The sequence below is a fragment of the Ammospiza nelsoni genome, chromosome 20 (genome assembly GCF_027579445.1).
Source record: "Ammospiza nelsoni isolate bAmmNel1 chromosome 20, bAmmNel1.pri, whole genome shotgun sequence".
In the NCBI taxonomy this organism is placed as follows: Eukaryota; Metazoa; Chordata; class Aves; order Passeriformes; family Passerellidae; genus Ammospiza; species Ammospiza nelsoni.
The window spans coordinates 7,048,418-7,070,213 of record NC_080652.1 but is presented as its reverse complement, the minus strand read 5'-3'; the positions used below and the strand labels follow the sequence as shown (position 1 = coordinate 7,070,213).

Here is a 21,796-nt window from a genome sequence, read left to right as displayed (position 1 = left end):
GTCCTCACATGAGCGAGTTAATACTCTGGCAAAAGTATCTCAAGTCTTAACAACTGAATTTTAGAATTCCAGGAAGAATTTCTTAATGGAAAGGGTTGGATTGGGCTGTCCAGGGAGGTGGTGGAGTCACCATCCTTGGAAATGTTCAAGGAAATTCTGCATGTGGCACTTGGGTGTCGTTAAAATTATGATGGTTGGTCATGAGTTGAGGTCAAACTTGGAGATCTTTTCTGAACTCATCTGTGAACTCTCCTGAGATCACCTAAACCCTTCATTGTTGTATTAATCCTGTGAGCTGGAATGGATGGAGTTCTCCAGTGAAAACGTGGCCATTGTGGATTGTTCAGGGCACCCTGGGGCACAATGGGCTTTAACACAGGGAAAAAGGACAGTTGTGGTCATGGATGGTTTGAGTTTGGGCAGTGCTGCTGTGCTTTAAGCCATTTAGTTGGTTTAATAGTTCAATAAAATATTGCTTAGGGAAATCTTAAAGTTGACACAGTGTTTGCTAGCCAAAGAGTGCAAAGTATAGGCTTCAAGGTGATTTAGGGGGGTTGACTTAATGAACACTAATAACCCCAAACTTTTCACTTTACTGTGTTTCTAATGTGTTTTTAGAATTCTGTGGATATGGGTGAAAAGTCTGGAGTAAATCATGGCATGTGAGCCACCTACACTGCTGCTAATGTCTCACTGACACACTTGAGGTGTGATTTATTAATTGAATATCTCACTCATATTCTGATTTTTTTTTAACAGCCTGATTGGGGCCATCAATTTGGACATCCAGTTTGGGAGGGGAAAAAAGAAATACTGTATCAATTACTCCAAATTTCTCATTCTGTGCTGCTGAAATGCCTGTGAGTGGTAGTATGCCACAGGATTTTCTAAATAGTTTTTCATGTTTCCATTTGCTAAATGTTAGGTGTAGAACAACCAATTATTTAATTTGTTCAAAGAAATTTATTTAAATTAGAACTTGTACTTGAAACCTTATCAAGGAACAGTTGAGCTTGGAGTTATTTTTGCTGGGGTTTTGGAGGGGAGGAGGTGAAGGTAGAGGACATTTGCTGTTTAAGAGGATTGTAAAGGAAATGAGTTTGCAGAAGTTGAAGATAGTGCATGGTTTGAGGAAACTGGAGGCTTCCTGTATGACTTTAGGCAGATCACTTGACCGTGGTGCCTTGACTTTTCTAACCCATAAAATTGGGCCAGTGAAGAAATATAGATAGTTGGAAGGTCCCACTTAGGTGCTGTATTTAAAAATGAATTTTTGGAAGGCAGGAATTACCATTGGAAGGCAAAGATTTGCAAAACCAGAAGTGCCTTAGCTCACAACAAGGGACAGCACAGCAAGAATTAGGGGTTATATAAGTATATTTAGAAATTGATTGAACTAAAAAAAAGCAGTATTTCCTGAACTCTTCAAGATGTAATGCACCTGTATTTATCACCATTTAATATTTCACTATTTAATCATCTTCAACAATGCTCATTTTACATTTCAGCATTCCAATTGTGCAGCAGAGTTTTTATAAAAAAAATAAAGTATCAAAATGCAGCAAAATCTGAACTGGATGCAGTCTCACTGCTTCTTGCATGTACTTCCAGAAGCTTGTGCAGCTTATTTTACAGAGATGACAAATTTGGAAGTAACAGGGATGGCTTGTTAAAATGACATTATTCAACTACAATGGTTTAAAAATACACATCCTGTTATCTGATGGGCTTTTGTTTCCAAGTTCATCCTTCAGCTCCTCTCTGCAATTGTTTCCTGTTAAACAAACCTGGCATGTTGTTTTCCTGAGGTTTATGGGTCATTGACAGTATTGGGTTTCACACAGTCCAGCTGCTCCCAAATCAGGTCCATCCTACCCCAGCAAAGTGGGGAGCACAGAAATGGGGGCTGGTGGAAGCAATGAATCCATCAGAGTCATTTTATTCCCAGCTTCACTGTTAAGGCTTCCATGAATTTCATGCTCATTAGCAAAACGTTGAAAAATGTAGTGATAAATTACAGTTGTTCCTTGGGACTGTTTTTGTTGCTCCTTGGGACTGTTTTCCTAAACTCTGATGACAAAAGGAGGAGCCCCTGGCAGGGAAGAGGCAGCATCTGTCACACATGGAGTTGAAAGGACTTGGGGATCTACAAAGGGAACTGAAATCAGCTTGGAGCCTTTCCCTGCCACCCAGCAGTTCCACAGTGATGTCAGGGGTTTTTAATGTCACAGTGTGGTGAGGCAGTGTTTGGAGAAGGTCTCTGCTGTCCCAGCAGTGCCAGGCTGTCACTGCTCCCCTTCCATGGCCCAGTGGCCACACGTGCTCCCTGCTCAGAGGGCAGGAGCAGAGCTGGAGCTGAGCATGGCACGGGCCAGGATGGAAAACATTTCTGCCACTGGGCCTCTCTTGTCTGCTTTAAGAATTTTCCTGTGGAGATAAGCACCATGCAGACATATCCAGCTGTAGAATGTCCCTGTGCTCAGTTCCAGGTGGGCATCCCTCCTCAGCACACAGTGTTTGGGACTGCCAGGGCAGCCCTGGTGCTGTTCTGTTCTTGCAGACATCTTGAACATTACTGTGATTTTTAAAGCTAAATGAGCCTATTTGACATGGCATGATAGAGAATTGCAGTTTTGGGGCTTTTTGCTGTCATGTCTGATGGAGGCAGAATGGCAGCTCTGAAATGTCCCTCATTCCCCTAACACAGGAAAATACCAATTGTGGTAGTGGAAGATGCAGGAGACCAAGGAGCTGCCAATTGTAAAGTGCTTGCAGGCAGATTTTTCTAACTGTGGCATTTTCTAGCAGGTTAATGATCTGGAGTGTGAGCTTTTTTTAACCCAACAAACCATAGGTATCACATTCCTTAAGATTTATGTAAAATCTGATTGCACTTGGGCGTGAGAGCACATAAATTCTAGTGGCATTATCTGGCAATATCTGACCTTTATTTTTCAAGTTTACTTTGTGACACCATTCCTGTATTTGACTAAAACTAATTACCAGTAAATAATACAAAAGAAAGGCCTCTCTCTTCCTGTTTCACTTTGCTTCATTATTTATTTTCCAGGGTGGTGTATGGAGGGGAATAACCTGTTGTAGCAGTCAGCTGGGTCTGCATTCACATTCCTGCCCAGAGCTGGGTCACTCATTTATAGAATGATCTGGAATGAATTGCTTATCTTGAGGGAAAGCCAGGCATATATATGGAGGAACAGCTTGCCCAGAAAAGCTGTGGCTGCCCCATCCCTGGAAGTGCCCAAGGCCAGGTTGGACAGGGCTTGGAGCAGCCTGGGACCGTGCAAGGTGTCCCTGCCATGGCAAGGGGTTGGAACAAAGTGTTCTTTGAGGTCCCTCCCCACCCAAACCATTTTGTGATTCTGCAGAGGGATAAACTAATACAGATTAGATTCTTTGATAAAGAACATTGTGTAAAGAACTGTTACTTAAACCAACTGCAATTTAGATCCACAAAGCACATCAGGAGAGGAGTTCCTTGTTCAGCTGACATCTCCATTTAAAACTTGAGTTACACCTCACTCTGAGCACACACTCACCCCCAGTGTGTGGGAGAGGAGGGATTCTGGAGGGACCAAAAACCTCTTGAGAGGCAGGAGCAGCTGGCTCTGACACACAGTTAGTAACTAGGAAGAAGAGAGGTTTTTTTGTTGAGTCTGAATGAAAATCAGGACAAACATCAGTTGTTAGAATGTGCCAATCAAGTGCATCTTGGTAAATTCATGTAGAGAGAAATTTTAATTTAGAGCCAGTGTTCAGTCTGTCACCAAAGAAATACTCATCAGATAAAAGTGCTTCAGATCCCATGATATGGGAAACCAATAATTATGAGATACAGTGAACAATACAAGGTAGAATTGCTAAAGGGATTAATTAGCTTTAGTCGAACTAACCACTATAATTGATGCAAATATCCATCTGCAGCCTGCTGAGACATTAGATAGTCATCACACACCTGCTCAATTCACCAGCCTTGCAGAACACAGCTGTCAGAATGATTTCTGGTTGGGCTTTTTCTTGAGCATACTTGACTGTTTGTTCTTTTGTTGTTCAAAATGTTTTCTTTTCTTTTTCTAAACAGCACTTCCATGATGGCAGAAAGGCACAACAACACATTGAAACTTGCTGGAAACAACTTGAAGCAGTAAGTGGCAAATTCCTCAGATGTGACATTCAAGTAATTTATATATTGTTTTCAAAAAGATGGTTCCAAATGTTTTATTTGGAAAACAAAAGGTATATGGGTAAAAGTTGTAGAAATGGGATTTTTAAAACTCTGCTGCCTTAAATACACTCACAGTCCTCAAAAAATCTGTTTTAACAGAACATTTGGCTTCTGTGGGTTCTTTGTCTATCACGAGCAGCATTTCATTTGATATGACTTGAAAAGTGTGCTAAGCATTGCTGAAACTGCTGAGTCCCTAAGGGTCCTGCTCAGATATTCCACTGCCAGTTGAACAGCTTCATAATGTGTGAATAAATTGAACAGGAGCATCTCTTGGGTCAGGTGCTGCTTCCCAAAAGTAAATATACATTGGAATTGTCATTCATGTGACGAATGAAAAGTGAGGCTGAAGTACAGGAGAGGATAGAAAAGGGGTTATCAATTACCAAAAATCCTAGTGGCAAATTTGTAAATCTTAGTTACTCCCCATGCATTTACAAAAATGAAAGGGTTAAGTGTTGGAAGAGAGTTATTCCATTTACTAGAGTGGAAGTGATGCTAAAAAGGAAAAATACTGAAATATGAACAGCCTGAATAATGGAACCAAAAATGTGCCTCTGGTAACTCCCTTTTGTGAAGTTCATAAATATGGAAATGTATTCCAGTGTAAACAAGAGAGCCCTAAAATCCTGCAGTTGCTACAACAGATTGTTTTAGTGGCAGGCATGAATTTCAGGCAGATTTTGGGATCTTTTTCTTCCCATAACGAAGGTTTCTGGTTTTTCTTGTCAGAGTAAAAGGAGATTTGAACGTGACTGCAAAGAAGCTGACCGAGCACAGCAGTATTTTGAGAAAATGGATGCTGACATCAATGTGACAAAAGCAGATGTTGAAAAGGTGAGCTGGAGGGTGGAGTCTGTTTGTAAACATGGATGTGATAGGTTTATTGCCTCAATCCTCCTGCTAGGATAAACCCTGTGAGGCTTAATGCCTTACTTGAGTCAGTCTGCTGGTTAATTAAAACCTGGGAGATCTCTGCAGACACCTTTATTTATATAAAAACTCTAAACAGACAGAGTCAGGTTTTTTTAGTGGGTGGTATCTCAGTTTAACAGAGCTGATGTGGCTCTAAAGGAGTTTATGCAAGCTCAGTTTTGACTAACACCCCAGGTTCTGTGACAGCCAGGCTTGTGAGGGCTCCCTGAGGGCTGATTGCAGTTTCCACACATTTTCATTCCCTCTGTGATCCAGGTAGAACCAAATTTCCTCCCCTTGCAGCAGCACTTCAAAGATTTCCCAATGTCATTGGGTGCAATGAGGTATTACCAGACTTGTTTTTCATAGTTGTAGGTTTAGACAGGACAGCTTTCCATGTGATGCAGGATCCTGGAATCCATGCTTGTCACAGATGGCACAAGGCTTTTATTTTCATTTCTCAGTTGCTGGCTGGTTGCAGAATTATTTGTGGCTTTTTTACAGTGATCCCCACTCAGTGAAGCTTTTGAACTAATGCTTAATTTTAAACATCCAGTCCTGTTTCAGCACATCTGTCTGGAAATACTTTCTCTCTTTAGTTGGATTCAAAATTGGATGTGTGAAAGGATGCTTAAAGTTTAAATTTTACAGGTCCAAGTCCAATACCTCTAACTTAAGGAAGCAATGAAGAGGAAGAAAATGTTTTAAATAGCTTCTGTTTTTGGAGTTACAAATTTGCTCAGAAGATGCACTAATGTAGATCAGAAACACCACATTACAATGTGTAAGGACAGTTTTGTCCTCCTTGAGTTTGAGTCAGACAGGCACAAAATAGCCAGAACATTTGAAAATGTTTATTTTTCAAAGGAAAAAAATAAAAAGAAAAGGCAACCAAAAGAGAAAGGGAAAAGTAAAAGCTGAAGCTTAAAATATGCCAAATGTTTTGTTGCAGGGACAGGAAAGGAAAGTGAATTATAGGTAAGAAATCTTTCTAGTCTGAGGTCTCCTTGTAAAATGTAGGTTTTGCTTCTCAAGAGGTCTGCTTCTTTCTATTTGAAGTTACTGCAGTCCTGTGAAGATATGAAATATAAATTTCCCTTTACATCTGTGGGATCTCATGTTTCTGCTGTGCTGAGCATCAGGACACTGTGTGGCACAGAGCACCAAGGATGCTCTTGGAAATGAGGACAGTAAATCATAAACAAGCCCAGAAAATTTCCCCCAAGTGCTATTGCATATCAAAGGACAAAATACCTCTGTGGTCTTGTAATTTGCTTGGCTCTTAGTTGCAAATTCACCATGTAGATTTGATCCTTTGTTGCCTCCTGGATTTGCCAAGGCACTTGACAGATGAATGCATGTACAGATTGTTAAAGATGTAGCACCACATGTGGGTTTTTCTAACAGAGAGGGATCATCTCTGCTTTATCTCTATAAAGTGATTTTAGAATACTTCTTTCATAGATAAAATTAGGGCTTGCCCTAGATTTTTTTTTTCCAAAGCTGAGGTCATGTCAAAGGGATACAAAGACATGACTTACTGTTTGAAATAGAGGACTGAAACTCCTTATTTCTACATCCCTTTCCAAGGCTGCCCTTTTCTGGTCAGAGTAAAAGGTGGCATATTGGTGATTTATCAATCTGAGAGTGTTGGGTAAATTCTGGGAAGCAATTTCCTACCCTGGTGCTCTTTGCCTGTCAAGTGAAGCAGAGAGGCTTCCCTTTTAAATTCCTCCAGATTTTTATTGTGTGAATTTGTAAATTATTTATTGCAAAATGTGGCTCAGTGGTATCTTGAAAGAAAAATCTGTTAGTTATGCATGTTGGCAGCTCTCAGGAGAAGGCATTACTCCACTTTCCAGGCAGTCAACAGAGTAGATGGGAGAAGGAAAAGGTTATCAAAATGAGTGGAATGTGAAATAATATTACTGAACAGAGAGAACAGTGTTTTCCAAGTGCATGTGTTAAACTGGGTTCATCCATGTCAGGCTGTGAATAATGCCCTTTCTTTGCTCCCCCCTGCCCGTGTGACTGGGAGGCTCTTGCATAACTCCCAGTGCAGAATGGGATATTGTTCCACAGCCCTGCTGCTCTCCCTGCCTCTCTCCAGGGGATGCAGGAGCTGCTCAGCTCCAAATGAAGCAATAGGATGACTTCAGCCTCCTCCTACTGCAGCACTTCTGTTTTCTCTTGCTCCTTACGGCTTGGCTGCTGCACTCCTACCCCCAAAAGCTCCCAGAAATCCACCTGGCCAGGAGAATGGGCAGTCTGGCTGTGTCAGAGCTCTTCTCCTTGGCAGAACAAGGTGCTCCTTAGGCACTGGGGCTGCTTGCCCTCATTTCTTTGGCTTGAGATTGACACCTTGGCTGCCTCAGCTTGTACCTGCCAACGTGGAGCTATTTTTTGCATCACACACGATAGAGTGGATGGCATTAATGAAATTAAAATTCTACAGTGATCACAATGACACATACAGTCAGAAGAGAATACAGCTGCAATTTCCTAATGCTAAGCTGTATGAGGTTCTGAAATGCTCACGTCTCTTCATCTTTCAAGTCTTTGTAGCCTTTGACAACTGCAGCAGGAAATTCTGTGCCAGAGCTGCCATCTACCAGCACTTTGCCCAAAGCATTACAAATTGGAAGCATTAAGGAACCAGCACTTTCCTCCTTATTTCTCCAACACTGCTGGCAAAGAGCCTAAAAGCAGGGCTGTATGTGGAGCTTGGGCATCATGTATCAAGGTCCACATTCCCTCTGTAGGACCAGGTATGTGGAGGGCACAGCCCTTCTCTGCCCCTTCTATGGCCAGCATGGGCTCCATCATTGCCAGGCAGCAGCGTGGTAGCTGGTTTTGGTGGGAGGAGTGTTTGGCTTTGTTTCCTCTCAGCTCCTTTTTTGGCAGTAGGAACATGGAGCAGAAGCTGTGCTCAGTCTCTGCCATGATCACAGTGTGCAGGAATAGAGGGAGAGTGGAGCAGGGCACCTGAGCTCCCTTCCCTGTTTGCACTGAGCCTCTAAACCCCCAGCACCCAAAACACCCAGAGATGTTTGTTTGTGTCAACACAAAATGCAGAGTAGCCAAGTCAGGGCAGGAAGCTCACAGTCTGTGAAAATATCCTTATAAACTAAATAAATGCTGCAACATGCTGATGCTGCTTCCAGGAAGCCTTGTAGGTATCACTGAAAGCTTTATTTCACTTGGATCACAGTGGGTTGTGTGCTTTAAAGCACTTCTCTTTCAAAAACCACAGAGGAGCTGCTTCAATTTTTTGCCCATTTGGGGAAATGGTCTCTGTCGCCAGCACGGAGCCACTGTACATATAAGGCAGAGCTCTATTGTTTCTGCCTTCTCCTCAGAGCTGCAATCACTAAAAAGCTGACATCTTTATGGGATAATGTGGTACCCAGTGGTGCCTTTGTAGACTTCTTGTAATAAAATTAAAAAATCAGCCTTTTTTTCTAAGGGTTTATTTTCCAGGTAGGCATTTCAGAGTCTGATTTTAAAGAGGAAGTAGCTGAGAGCAGCCATGGGAAGGATTTGCCTCTTGATTTGCTCAGCAGTTGTGGTGAGGAGAGTGGTTTGAAGTACTTGGTGTCAGGCAGGATCTGTCCCTTGGCTAAAGATAAACACAGTCAAGTGTTGACCTTAGGCAATAATCTGAGATACTGAGGAATTTTAGGTGTATTTTCCTTTGGTTTTGAAGTGGAGGAACTGAGGGAAATGGGAGTGATCTCCAGTTTACTGAAATCTCTCAGATTTCCCCTATGTTCTGCAACTTTCAGATTATGTCTTCAATATCCAAGATGCTTTGGAGACCCAGAATAGCTTTACATTTGCATAAAGCCTTAAAATAGAATATCACCATGATAGTAGCTTTCTAGTCTGTAAATATAACTGTGGGGAGATACTGAGAATTCATGTTTGAGGTTTCATTTTCTCTTTTCTCATACCACATTACCTGAGTGCTGAATTTCTGCACAAAGCACAGAGTCTGTCCCCCTCCTTACCCACAGGAGACACACTTAGCATGGCTTGGAGTAGCTGAACCATGAGCAAAGTCTGACAGAACTTAGGTGTAGAAAGCCTGCTAATTGGGACCTGGGATTAGCTGATATTCCTTGTGCTCAGCAGTGCTCTCAGGTGGGAACTGCAGCTCCAGCCATGCTCTGGGACACAGACCCCTGCACTGGGAGCTTACACATCCTTGCAATGAGGGGTGTAGGAAGTTATTCTGGGCTCTGGAGGTATCTCAGGTGGATGTTTCAGCAGTCAGGTCACAGTGAAGGCAGATGCAGTCACTGACACCCCCCAGACTAACCTGGAGGAACCCCAGCTCGGGGCTCTGCTGTTGCCACATCCCCCTGAGGTTTGGTCAGCAAAGTCTGTCAGGAGTGAACTTCATCCTAACCCAGGTTGTGGGTGTCTGCCTTCTGCAGATACTGTAGCTATTTAACTAGGCCTGAATTTCCAGGAGATGCAAACTCGTCTGCTCTGTGATGGTGGGACTTGGATCCCTTCCCTCTCCTGTCTGTATCAAGGCACTCCATGAGTGCACCAGCACTGTAGGAAATGCAGTGCCATGCAAAGGTGGTGCTGCAAGGTGGAGAGGACTGACAGTGCTTGTGTTATTAATATTGCACTGAATGGTCCCAGAGGCTTTGCTTTTCCCATTCTCTGCTGTGAATTTGAAGAGATACAGCAGCAGCAGCAAGGTGAAATATGCAGGTGAGGTGAGCCAGGCTCAGTCCTGAGCATGGTGCAGGCCTTCCTGTGCAATTCTTGTTGGAGAGTTTGACACTGCAGAAGATTTTCCCTGTGTGGTGGTGAGTTTTTTGTGTGTTGAGTAGGCAGCCGCTTCTTTTTTGCTCCACAAATAGAACTGGCTAAATTTCTGTGTCTTTGCTCGTGATGTGTGTCAGATTTCTCATCAATTCAAATGCTGGGTAATGTGATTTAATGTTATTTCTCTTGGTTATGCAGACCCCAGTCTCCTTCCTGAACTGCTTCCTTCCTAAAGGATGATGCAGTTTGTGAACTCAGGGAGTCCCTCAGGAGAGCAATTTGCATTTCTGGAAGAGTAAGCCTTGTTTACAACCTGCCATCCCAGCCTCTCCATGCAGAGCAGCTGTTTCACTTTTGGAATCATGACTAATTTAAGAGGGTCGATTTCTACTCAATAGAGAGTTAATGACTCCAGCAGGAGTGTCTGGGGAACTTCATAAATCTCTGTATGTACCCTATACATCCCCTGTGCTTGGTGATAAGAGATCAAAGAGCAGATCATGAGCCACTTTTAGTGTAAGGCAAGGAAATCCAACTGAACTTAAATTTCCTTTTAGCAGTGCTCTTACGTGGCAATTTGAGTGAGTTTTGTCACAATACAACTCTTTTGGGAGGTGATTGCTGAAGAGAGGGAGAAGGAGTGTGAAGGGGAGGTTTAAGAATATCTTCTGAATTGAACAACTGCAGTTTGAATCACCAGTGCAATAGAACTGGTGTTCTAAGCTAATGCAAAGCAATTATTTCATGCTGTACAGTTGGAAAGCTTCTTTATAGTCATTCTTTTTTTCTGTCAAAACATTGGAATAAATCTTTTCACCTGCGTGAGAAGGCCTCAGAATTTAGCTAATTTCGTTTGTAAGCTGTTCAGTTTCAGTGAATCATAGAATACCAGGTTGGAAGGGAATTGAAGGATTGTCTGGCCCAGTGTTCCTTGGCAAAAGCACAGTCTAGACAAGATGGCCCCAAACCCTTTTCAGCTGAATTGTGCCCCGTGTTGGGGATTCCACCATTTCCTTGGGGAGATGATTCCAATGGCTCATTGTTCTCACTGTGAACAATTGTCCCTGGTGTCCATTTGGGGTCTCCCCAGGGGTGACTTGTTCCCATTGCCCTTTGTCTTTTCCCTGTGACTCCCTGTACAGTCTCCATGCTCCCTGTATGACCCTTCAGACCCTGGCACACAGGGACAGGTACCCTAAGCCTTCCTTCTCCAGACTGACCTAACCCAGATCTCTCAGCCTTTCCTCACAGGACAGCTTCCCTGTGCTGGATCCTCTCTGTGGCCTTTCTGGACCTTCTCCAGTCTGTCCAGGTGTTCTTTTTGTATAGTGGAACCTCTGGACACAATATTCCAGCTGTGCCCTGACAAATGCTGAGAGGAGGGGGACAAGGGCTTTATCTCTGCTGGGAAAGCTCTTGTTGCTGCAGCTCAGCATCACCCTGGTCACTCACACTAATTCACCTCCCTGAGAGACAAAGCTGTGTGTTTTACCCATAAAGTTGATCTTCAAGGCTAAGAATTTGTCCTGGTAACTTTTTCAACCCTGTCTGTCCCTTCTGTGTTGGCTGTGTTTGTAAATTCTTTCTTGGAGAGAGAGGAGTAGAACCGTGCCCAGTATTCCAAGTATGAGCTAAGCAATCTATTACCCAGGCCTGAAATTTCCATTATTTATATTCAAGAAATAATTTCCATTATTTATATTCAATACCCAGATTTATACATGGCAGAGTTTAATTGCTTATGTAGTACAACTAAACAGACCTCCAGAAATCATTTAAACATTGTGGGCCAGTGCTCCAAATACATCTTTTCTTGTTACCTCCTCCATCAAACCCACATAACCTTCCATCCACAGAGATTATCCTTCTTTTATAATGAATTAGACTTGCTGGGTGTTTGCAGGGATTCACAGTTCAGTCATCCAGAGAGTTTGGTTATTTAGTATTCATGACATGAGAATGGCAGTGCAAGGAGAGAAACTTTTGGGTCTGAGGCACAGTTATTCCCCAGGGCCTTGGAGCAGTGTGCTGAGAGGGGCTGCTGTGCTGTTCTTCTTAATTAATTTAATCCATCTCTGTTGTTAAAACTTTAACAGGACTGGGTTGTTTGGGGATATCTTTTGTTAGTGTGAGTTCCTGAATTCTGGCAGAATTGTGTGCACTGAGACTGCTCTAGATAACAATTCCTGAGATGTGGTGAGGAAGATTTTCCATCCTCTGTCAGTGGTTTGCTCATTTGTATATTATATTCAGCCAAAGGATTTCAGGGACCCACAGAGTCTCAGATTTTTCCTCCACCTCTTCAAATGCTAAAAGAAAGGATTTTTCTTTTTGTTTCTTTCCCTGCTGTTATTTTGCACCCCCCATTCTGCCTTTTTTTTTTTTCTTTCGGGAAATCAAATTCCAAATCCTTTCTCTTCTTGCCAGTTTAGAGAGACCCAACTGGTTATTGCAAAATAGTGAAGAGTGGAGCTTGATTTGGAGGCTCTGTAAATCCAAGCCTGGAGCCTTGGCCCTGTTTTGGAGTCTGTGGCAGGATGCCCCCTGTCAATAATGACCCTGCCCACACTGCCAGTGCTGCTCTTGGTGCCCAGGTCACAGGAGGGAGGGCCAGAGCCTGGAGCTGAAAATCTGGGAGCAATAGAAAGCATTCCAGAAATTGGGGAAGTGTTTCTGAGTCTGCCTTTATCATTAAGGGATTTTAAAGGGATTGGGTAGTTGAGGGGAGGGGGCAGGGTGGTTTTTTTTTGTGTGTTTGCAATTTAGTCTGATCTTGGATTTGCCAAAGCCAGATCTGTTTTGGCAGGCAGTGGCCTGGCAGTGACGCATCTCACATGCTGTCTGAGTTTGAAAGAAAAGAGGGGGTGCAGAATGGGAGAAAAGAAAGAAGAAACAAAGTGACACCAAAGTTTTGACTGGAAACTCTGCCATTCTGGACAAGAGCAACTGCTGAGGAGTTGAGCTGTTCCACTTAGTGTGGACCAGCTGAATAACAGCCAAAGTTTTTTTCTGCCCTTTTCAGTTATTCGTATCACTCCCACCATAACAGCCCTGAGGAGCTGCATTTTTTGTCTGTGTAAACCCAGAAAGAAGACAGTGTGTCTATTGACCCTTCTGCTGTTTCTGGAATGTGTCTCAGAAAATTGTTCTCAGCAAAATATCCTCATTCTTTTCTGTATTGGAGGCCAAAATGGCAGAAAATATACTTGGTTTTTAAAAATTTCTCCTACACTTCATCAGAAGTTGCATTTCCTATCAAAGGAGGTTTGGGGAAGAAGGTAAATGGAACAATATAAATGAAATATTTAATTCTATAAGAGCCTTCCTGTAAAGTGTAGCAGTTTGCAAAAGTCTTTTTACACTTTCAGTGTTAACAGTGCCCATCATAAAGTGTCCATATTGCCTTTCTCTGTTCAATTTTCCTGTTCAAAGGCATAAAATATTAGGACTGATTTAATTCACACCAATATACAAAGCTTTAGTAGTGCTGCATGTTTGCAAGTATTATGGATAAATTCCCTCATCCGTCATTCTTTGATCTCATTCTGCTGTGCACTGATTGCTGAAGTTGCATCTTATTGATGAACTCATGGGTTTCAAGTAGGTGATAAGAAGACTCACACTAAATATATCTCTCTAACATGAGTTATTTCAAAGGTTTGCAGGGTTAACTTTCTTCTAATTTCTTATTTTAAAAGGCAAAAAAATACCCCCATAAATAAAGTCAGATTTCAGTGCATCAGTGTCCTACCCTGGCGTCTCCTTTCTGGCATCTGAGCTCCTGGTAGAGTCATTTATCTGAACTGAACTAACTCATTGTTATTTTGGGAGTCTGGTTTCTGCAACTCAGTTGTTTAGAAGGAAATCTGCGGGAAATGGAGTTAAAATCATCTTGAGAGAACAATGTTTGTGCTCTTCCACTATCTTAAGAAATAGATGCCACAGTGTGTGGTGACAGCTCATATGGCCTTTGAATTTAGTGTTTTTCTCCTAAGGTGGGTGTGCTGCTAAGGCCTGATTTTTTTAAAGAATATTTTTAAAATACTGAAGACAGCCACAGAAATCAGCGCTTTGCAAGTTAATACTGCTTGCAGTTAGCTACTGTGCTGCATTCTTACCCATCAAGCAGCAAGGCTGTCTAAAGAAAGGGAAAAAGATTGTGTTTGATTCTATTTAATGGCATCTCTGCATAGATTCTGAGAGAGAAGCTCACCTGTAATAAACCTCCCCTGCTGCAGGTGAGCTGTTACTGCTTCAGTCTGTCAGAGCTGTTCTCCTTTCCCTGGAGTGTTCTCTCAGGGCTGCAGCAACACTCCCTGCTCTGGCTGCTCAGCTCTGGCTGCAGGTGCAGGAAAACCCAAAGTTTACCTGTCTGCTCCCTGCAAGGCTGCAGGTGCTGTTGTGCATTTTGGGGAGCACTTTTCTGGATGAGACCAGCACTGACATTTGTGACCTTTTGCTTTTGGTGCTGCCATATGAGCTCAGACAAGAGCTGCCTTAACAAACCCAGACTTTGGGGGAGGAACAATGCCTGTATGCACTGTGCAGCTTTATTTTGGGGCAAAAAACTGTTACAAATCTATGTTTGGGTAGGAGAGGTCTGAAATCTGTGCATCTTTTGCAGTGCCAGACATTTGGAAGCAGAGCACTGCTGTTCTCCCCACAAGCCTCTCAGGTGTACATACCCCTTTTGCTTTTCTGCAGTGCTGAAAGGTGACCTCATTCTTTTTCCCTTTGAAGAGGGGAGTTTTTGCTGCATTCAGAGCCCCTGGCTCTGACATCCCTTACAACTGAGCAATCTGTCAGCCTGGAGAGGTGGATTGTGTTTCACATATGGGACTGGAAAGTAGCTCTTGTTCACTCATCCCTGCCCAGTTAAAGGAGAGAATGTGAGGACTGAAAGCTGCATCCCAGTATTGTTCTGTATCTGAAGTCACTGTCTGGTTTTCCAGACCCCAATTATTCCAAAGCCTTTCCTCCTGGAAATACTGTTCAGAGCAAATCTTTTAGCATTAACTCTAAGAAGCCCCAAAAAAGCTTTCTCTGAAGCTGTTTGTATGCTCAAGTGAGCAGCAAAGAAGCAAAACTTCATTTTCTGTAAAGCCCAGCTATAAATTACTCCTGAAATAGCTCCCGTGACTCTCTGCAGTTCTGGGCTACTGCATCCATTACTCTGAATGTGAAACTTAACATCATTGACTTGTTTTTATCTTTCTGTGCTTCAACAGAGTGCAGGAGTCTCACTAGAAGGTACAATTCTGTTAATGCTGGAAGTGATGATGTTAGAGGAAGTGACATACTGAAATGAAGTAATAAAAAATTCAAATTTAAAAAAAATCGATTATTTTCAGATCCAAATACCTCATTGGAAAGATATTTAAACAGTTTGAAGCTTGCCAAATGCATTAAATGGCCAAGAGAAACAAAGCATCACTAGGGCTCTCATACAAAAAGTTCTGGTTTTGGAATGCACCCAATTTTATTTACTCATCTGCTGCCCCCTCTTATTTGGGGCCAGTTAAGATAATTTTGGAAACTGAGTGTCTACTCTTGTATACATTTAGCTCAGAGTTACTTTTTCATATCCAGCCAATGAGTTTGAAAATGAACTCTGATGGCTTTAATGCTTGCTGGGTCTGCCTGGAAATGTGTAATAATGGATTTCTTGTTTTTCTGCTTCAACAATAGAGTCAAGGGACAAATTCCTGAGCTGCATTATTTAAAATTATTTTTAAAAAAAGAAAGGGAGAGACAGCTGTATGAGTGGGAGTGGGGCTGGTGTAAAGTCAGCTCAGACAATGGGCTCCTCTTAGGTAGATGAGGAGAATGGGCCTCACAAATGGATATTGATCTGCAGCAGCTGGGATGTGAGGAAGGGGTTGGGAGATGAGTGTGAACCACTCTTACAGCTGCTGCCTTTCCATGGCTGACTTTGTTTTCCTGGTAAATTTGTATTTGTGGCACAAGGACATATTGTTTTCCACTTGTATTTAATGTAGCTGCATGTGAGCATGTGGATGGTAAAGTTTAATAAACTTTATAGCACTTGGGCAGGGAAATGATTGATGTGGCTTTGTGGAATTTGATTGCAGGATGTGAATTTTCTGGAATTAGGCACTCATCCTTTGGACAGTTAAAACTCCTGGGAACAGGCAAAGTTGAATATATGTCTTTTATTGGATTCACTTATTTGGTTATAGTCACATTCTTCTCCATTTGATGCTGCTGTTTCATCTCCTGTGATGCACTTAGTGCCCAGTATCTCCTCATCCTGCTTGAATTATTTCTGGAGAAAGAATGTGAAGGGGATCTGAGAAATTCCTACTACTGACTGCAGAAGTAATATCTGAATTGATGTGAAATAAATTATTAGGTGAGATGTACAAACCTGACAAATGTGGAGGAAGGCTACTTCTTTACAAACTGAGATTTGAAACCTCCTGGCAGAATTTGTTGATTACAAAAACGTTCCATGATTTGGAATTCCATGGATTTCTTGTCAGGAAACTATTGTCTGCTTGGAACAGTTCAAGGAATAACCCTGTTCTGAACTGGTTTTAATGGGAGCCCACTTAAAATATGCTAAAATTCATTGTTGTGTTGTGTCCCCATAAATGTGTTTTTTAAAGCAGCACTTCTCTGCCTTGTCTGAAGGAATTATTCAGAAATTCAGCAGCAGAGCTCCAGCAGGGAAGGGGAGCTTCAGTATGGGGAAGACATAGGGAATTTTGGAAGAGAAGAGAAGGAAGAGCTGCTGTGTGAAGGCCAAAGGCAGGGAAGGAAAAGGCATCTAAAGCAAACAGATGGGAGAGGCAGTAAGGGAAGAATATTGGGCAGTGAAACAGATAACAGAAGGCCTTGGGAACAGAACTGTAAGGGGAGGAATCTGAAAACATAGAAGGGTCATTTGGGGACAGATTATTCTAGGGAAAGAAGTGAGATTAATTGCCCAGTGCTCTGCTGTGTTGGGTAGCAAAGCAAATCATCTGTGTGGGTAAAAATAGGAAGGGAGGCATCTCAGCTGCTGCTCAGGCTCCTCTTTCCTTGTGTGCTTCATGCCAGGGCTGTGTGAGGAGTGGAGAAAGGGCTCTGCAGGGCACACAGTTAAGAGGTTTTGTCATTATTATGTTGGCTGAAATGAGACAAAACTCTTGGGTTTTTTCCCAGTTCCCTTTCCCCAGAAAACCCTGCTCACCAACAGGGAAGCAGCTCATTAGAGGGAAGCATCAGGTGCCACCCAGCAGGGCACAAGAGGAGCAAGAAATGAGTCCATGAATGTGCTGGGAAGGTGCCTGTCCTGTGGGCAGGTGGAGGGACCAACTTCTGTTTGGTGTTTGATGTGCAGTTCAACCAGAGGTTGTTCATGGAAAGGAAAATGGTGCTTGAAGTAGCACATTGGAACCCCAGAAAGGAGCAGCAGCACTGTCCACAGTGCAGCTTGAATGTTTCACACAAGAGGAGCCAACCAAAAGCTGCTGTTCTCATAATGTTCCTGGATAGTAAGATGAGGAGTACCAGCATGCAATTGCTTTCCATGTAGCCTAAATTATAAATTTCTTTTGGTATTTCCTCAGGCAAGACAGCAAGCCCAGCTAAGACATCAGATGGCAGAAGACAGCAAAGCTGAATATTCTTCCACCCTACAGAAGTTCAACAGTGAGCAGCATGAACATTACTACACACACATACCAAACATCTTCCAGGTAAAGAAGGGCACTGGCAGGGCTCTAGAGTAGCCCATAATCCTGTGACAAGAATATATTGCTCATCACCTCAATTCTATGACCCTGACTTTTAATTTTTGGTGATTTTTTTTGGTCATTCTTAGCAAATTTTACATACAATCTGCCACCCTGAGAGATGGTAGGATAAATTATCCCTTTTTCTCAAATTAGATATGAAGGAATCAATAGCACACAAGGAAGGTGACGTTGAGGTGTCGTGACAGATGAGGACAGCCTTTGGAATCCTCACAATCTGGCTCTGTTCAGCTCCTGTGTCTGTGCAGCTGGGGATGAGGGAGAGCATCACTGGCATTGTTGGGGCAGGAGGCAGCTGGGCATTGTTGCATCTGTGAAGTCCAGCAGCCCTTTAAAACCTGTGTTCAAACCAGGCTGCACAGATGGTTAAATGTGAACCACAAGAATTCTGCAGCAGTGAGTTCAAAGGGTTTTAAGGAAGCCACTGATTGTGTCTTAGGGTGCCTAAGGACAGGCTGCAGAGGAAGAATAAAAAAGCCATCAGATTCATTCTGAGTGAAGTTCTGAGTTTGTGCTTGAATGAGTGAATTGAGGTTAATGTAGTAGAACAGAACTTCTAAATGACTGTTCCCTTGTAATGGGTCATGAGCATCAGAAGTGGAAAATGCAACCTTTTCAAGGGAGGACATGTCACATGCTTGTCACCAGATGAGCAGGAGCTGATATTTGCGTGGCAAACACGCACTTCCCACCCACTGCTGAAACTTGTGGGCTAAATGGCCACCTCCTCTTCTGCCTCATGGTATTTCAAACCAATGCCTTGAGATAAGCTGTTCCTGGAATTCAGCAAAGGCTGGAGCTGAGGAGGAGCACTCTGATCTCAAGTCCTGCAGATGTGCCCTCTTCCCTGCAGTGCACAGTGAGCTGCAGGGTTTGCTTTAAATATTGAAATAAGTTATTTTGTAAAGAATTGGTGTTGCTTGTGGGTCAGTCAAGGCAAAGGGGATTTTTGGCTGCTCCTGCAGCCCAGTGAAACAGGCTGCTGCTGTTTATGTCCTTCTGTATCCTGCTAATGGAATTATGCCACGTTCAGTTTCCCTCCCTGGTAAAGGAGAGGCCCCTGGAAGAGATGCTGGAGATCCTGAACTGAATCCAGTGAGCAGTCAGGAGCTGTGCTGTGAACAACACAGGATGTTTTTATTGTGCATTAATACATCAATACATGATGTACTGTGAACAAAACGTGATGTACAGCACTCCCTAAACACCAGAAATTGCCTTCTATGGAAAAGAAGGGCAGACATCAAGATCTTTGTTTGGTTGGATTCTGCGGTGGAATGAAAATGAGATTTTCCTGAACATGCACAGAAAATGAAGAAATTTGTTGCAGAAATTCTTTTAAAAGCCTTAGGAACCATCCTTACAAAAGTCTAAAGCTGGAGTTTGACAAATCAGCATTTTTGAACATAAAAAGTTAATTGAAAAATTTTCAGTAAAAGAGACTACTTTAAGAATGACATTTTGATGTGTGAGGGAACAGGATCACTTGGTGCCTTCCTGAGAGCAGCTGTCCTAGTTTGTTCTTAAAAATATATTTAATCCTTAAGTTTTAAAGTAGTTGATGTAAGCTGGAGAGGAAAATTGGGTGAAACTCTGAAGTTAATCTTGATGTTTGACCTGAATGAAATGTACTATTTTAGAAAATACAAGAGATGGAGGAAAGAAGAATCGTGAGGATAGGGGAATCCATGAAAACCTTTGCAGAAGTTGACCGCCAAGTGATCCCCATCATTGGGAAGTGTCTGGATGAGATAACAAAGGCTGCAGAATCAGTGGATCACAAGAATGTAAGTGTTGCATTGGTGGTTTTCATGTTTAATATTGGTCTCAAATTCATGGAGACTGAAATCCTGGGCCCAGGCTCAGCACAAGAGCTTTGCAGTCACGGAATTAAACCAAAGAACAGCTTCTTGTCCCAAGCTGCTTTGTCTGAGGCAGGATGTGCTCAGATTATTCCCCAAATCTACTTAATGTCCAGAAATGCCTTTCCTGCAATACTTTTTAATTTTTTGTTTTTTATTAAGAAATAGGCTCTCATTTTATTAGGATAATTACTTTTTGAAATATTGCATTTTAAAAGCGGGCATCAGCATGTGTTGTTGGACATAATGTCAGATACTTAATCACCAATTCTTATAAAGGTGGTTTCTATGTCTCATAAACAGAAAACTGTTTCAGAAATGCCCTAATTCCAGTTAGCTTTGTAATAATGAAAGTATTTGAAGTATTGGCTACAGGAACTATCACAAAATCTTTCTCTAAAATATTTCTTTGCAGGTTTGAGGTTTGCTGGCAATCTATAAATGAGCAAATCTTGATGTCTGACTATAATTTTCCTTTGCAGGATGCAAAGAAACGTCTCTGATGGAAAAGATAAAAGATTGCAGTTGAGCTTCCTGATGTACAGTGACCACAAGGCCAAATGTGTTTTCTGTTTTGTTTGCAGAGTGATCTGCTCCCTTCCTACATGAGGCCTCTGTTCTTCCAGCCTTTCACATTAGTGCTTCAAATGCTGACAGCAAGTGTCTTTCTGCCTGTTTGAATTTCCCATACATGTTTTTCACTGGAATCTTTTCTGAGCTGTTCAGTGCCTGGAGCCATGAACTGGCAGCATAACCCTGAGGCTGAAGTTTTGAAATTAATCCTCTGCTCTCTGTTCAGCAATTGATCTCACAGAGAGCAGCATAGGAAACTCAGGGATCTGAAATTCACTCTCTGAGTGGGAAAAGGGGGAATTGGGGCAGCAATTCCTATATTAGAACAACATGCCCTGCGTGAGGTCCAGGTTTTGGTGCTGCATGGTGAAATCATGCTGGGGAGATTGATATCTCAGACTACACTCTGCCCAAGTCTTCTTAGCAAAACACACATAAAATTAAACTGGGTGTTGGAATCAGGGTGAATTTTATATTCTCTTGCTCCCAAATAAGTCCATAATGGCTCATACACAAGTATGACATGGGAAATAAAGACTTTGGGCATTAATAACTGAATTTACCAGGATCTCCTGTAAACACTGTGCTGACAAAAATGTATTTTACCACAATAGTTCTACCTGAGCAGCTGCAGAGGGTTTAGTGTGTCCTATCTGGAAACAATTATGTTCATAAAGAGTTCTTTCTCCTTAACTACCATCAAGGATTTTTTCATCTCTGGAGCAGTAGTTTCTAACTATGTTGATTACAATGAGAGTGCTGAATTGGGTATTAAACATGCAACTGTGTAAATAGGATTGCTTTATTCCCTCACTGTACTGCATAGAATTCCTGTTAATGCCAACAGAAACTGCCTGGACTTAGCAGGGAATACTGCTTTGCTGTTACTGTGTTTCTAAGTCAGTTTTAAATATTTTTTTCCATTTCCCTTTTCTAACCACTTGAACAACACAAAGGTCGTGTTGCAAGTGTGAGCTGTGGTGGCTGCCAGGTGAACCTGTGCAGAACCTGATTCAGAGGGTGCTAACAGCAGATAAAATGAATTTGTTATGGGCTTGGAGTTCCTGTTATGACATTATCTCTGTGATATATGGAGCATGCTGGTTATTTTTAGCTCCATTGTAGTGGAATGATGTTTTGAATAAATGGAAGGAAAACTGTAAAATTCAGAATGGAAGAAGGGAAAAGCTCCATGCATAGGATAAAATACCAGTGGAATATTTAATATAACATCTCTGAGAATCAGAGAATGGTTTAGGTGGGAAAAGCCCAACAAGTTCCATCCCCTTCCACACCTTCCACTCTTCCAGGCTGCTCCAAGCCTTGTCCAGCCTGGCCTGGAACACTTCCAAGGATGGGGCATCCACAGACTCCAGGCTCTTGTAGTCTCTCCATCTTTCCTGTAGGCTCCCCTTAGGTACTGGAAGGCAGCAGCTGAGTCACCACAAAGCCTCCTCTTTTCCAGGCTGAACAATCCCAATTCTCTCAGCTTTTCCCACTCTTTTCCCCTCTTCTCTAATCCTTCTTCATCTCACTTTCATGTCTACCATTAAAAATATCTTCAGGTTTAGATCTCAGGGAGTTTAAATGTCAAACAAGGAAGGGGTAATGGAAAGTGTTGTTCTACCTCCCTGAAACTCATGCAGGAATTTCATGGT

The 21,796-nt window shown here is 42.4% G+C and overlaps 1 protein-coding gene across 18 annotated transcripts in view; it reads left to right on the top strand.

Moving 5' to 3' along the window:
* FNBP1 (formin binding protein 1) overlaps positions 1 to 21,796 on the top strand; it is a 92,894-nt gene that overhangs the window by 44,461 nt on the left and 26,637 nt on the right. For all 18 annotated transcript variants that reach the window (XM_059486408.1, XM_059486422.1, XM_059486421.1 and 15 more), the window contains exons 5-8: positions 4,100 to 4,162; positions 4,976 to 5,080; positions 17,518 to 17,646; positions 19,344 to 19,490. In XM_059486408.1, the coding sequence (XP_059342391.1) occupies positions 4,100 to 4,162; positions 4,976 to 5,080; positions 17,518 to 17,646; positions 19,344 to 19,490 (444 nt within the window). The remainder of the gene's footprint in view (positions 1 to 4,099; positions 4,163 to 4,975; positions 5,081 to 17,517; positions 17,647 to 19,343; positions 19,491 to 21,796) is intronic.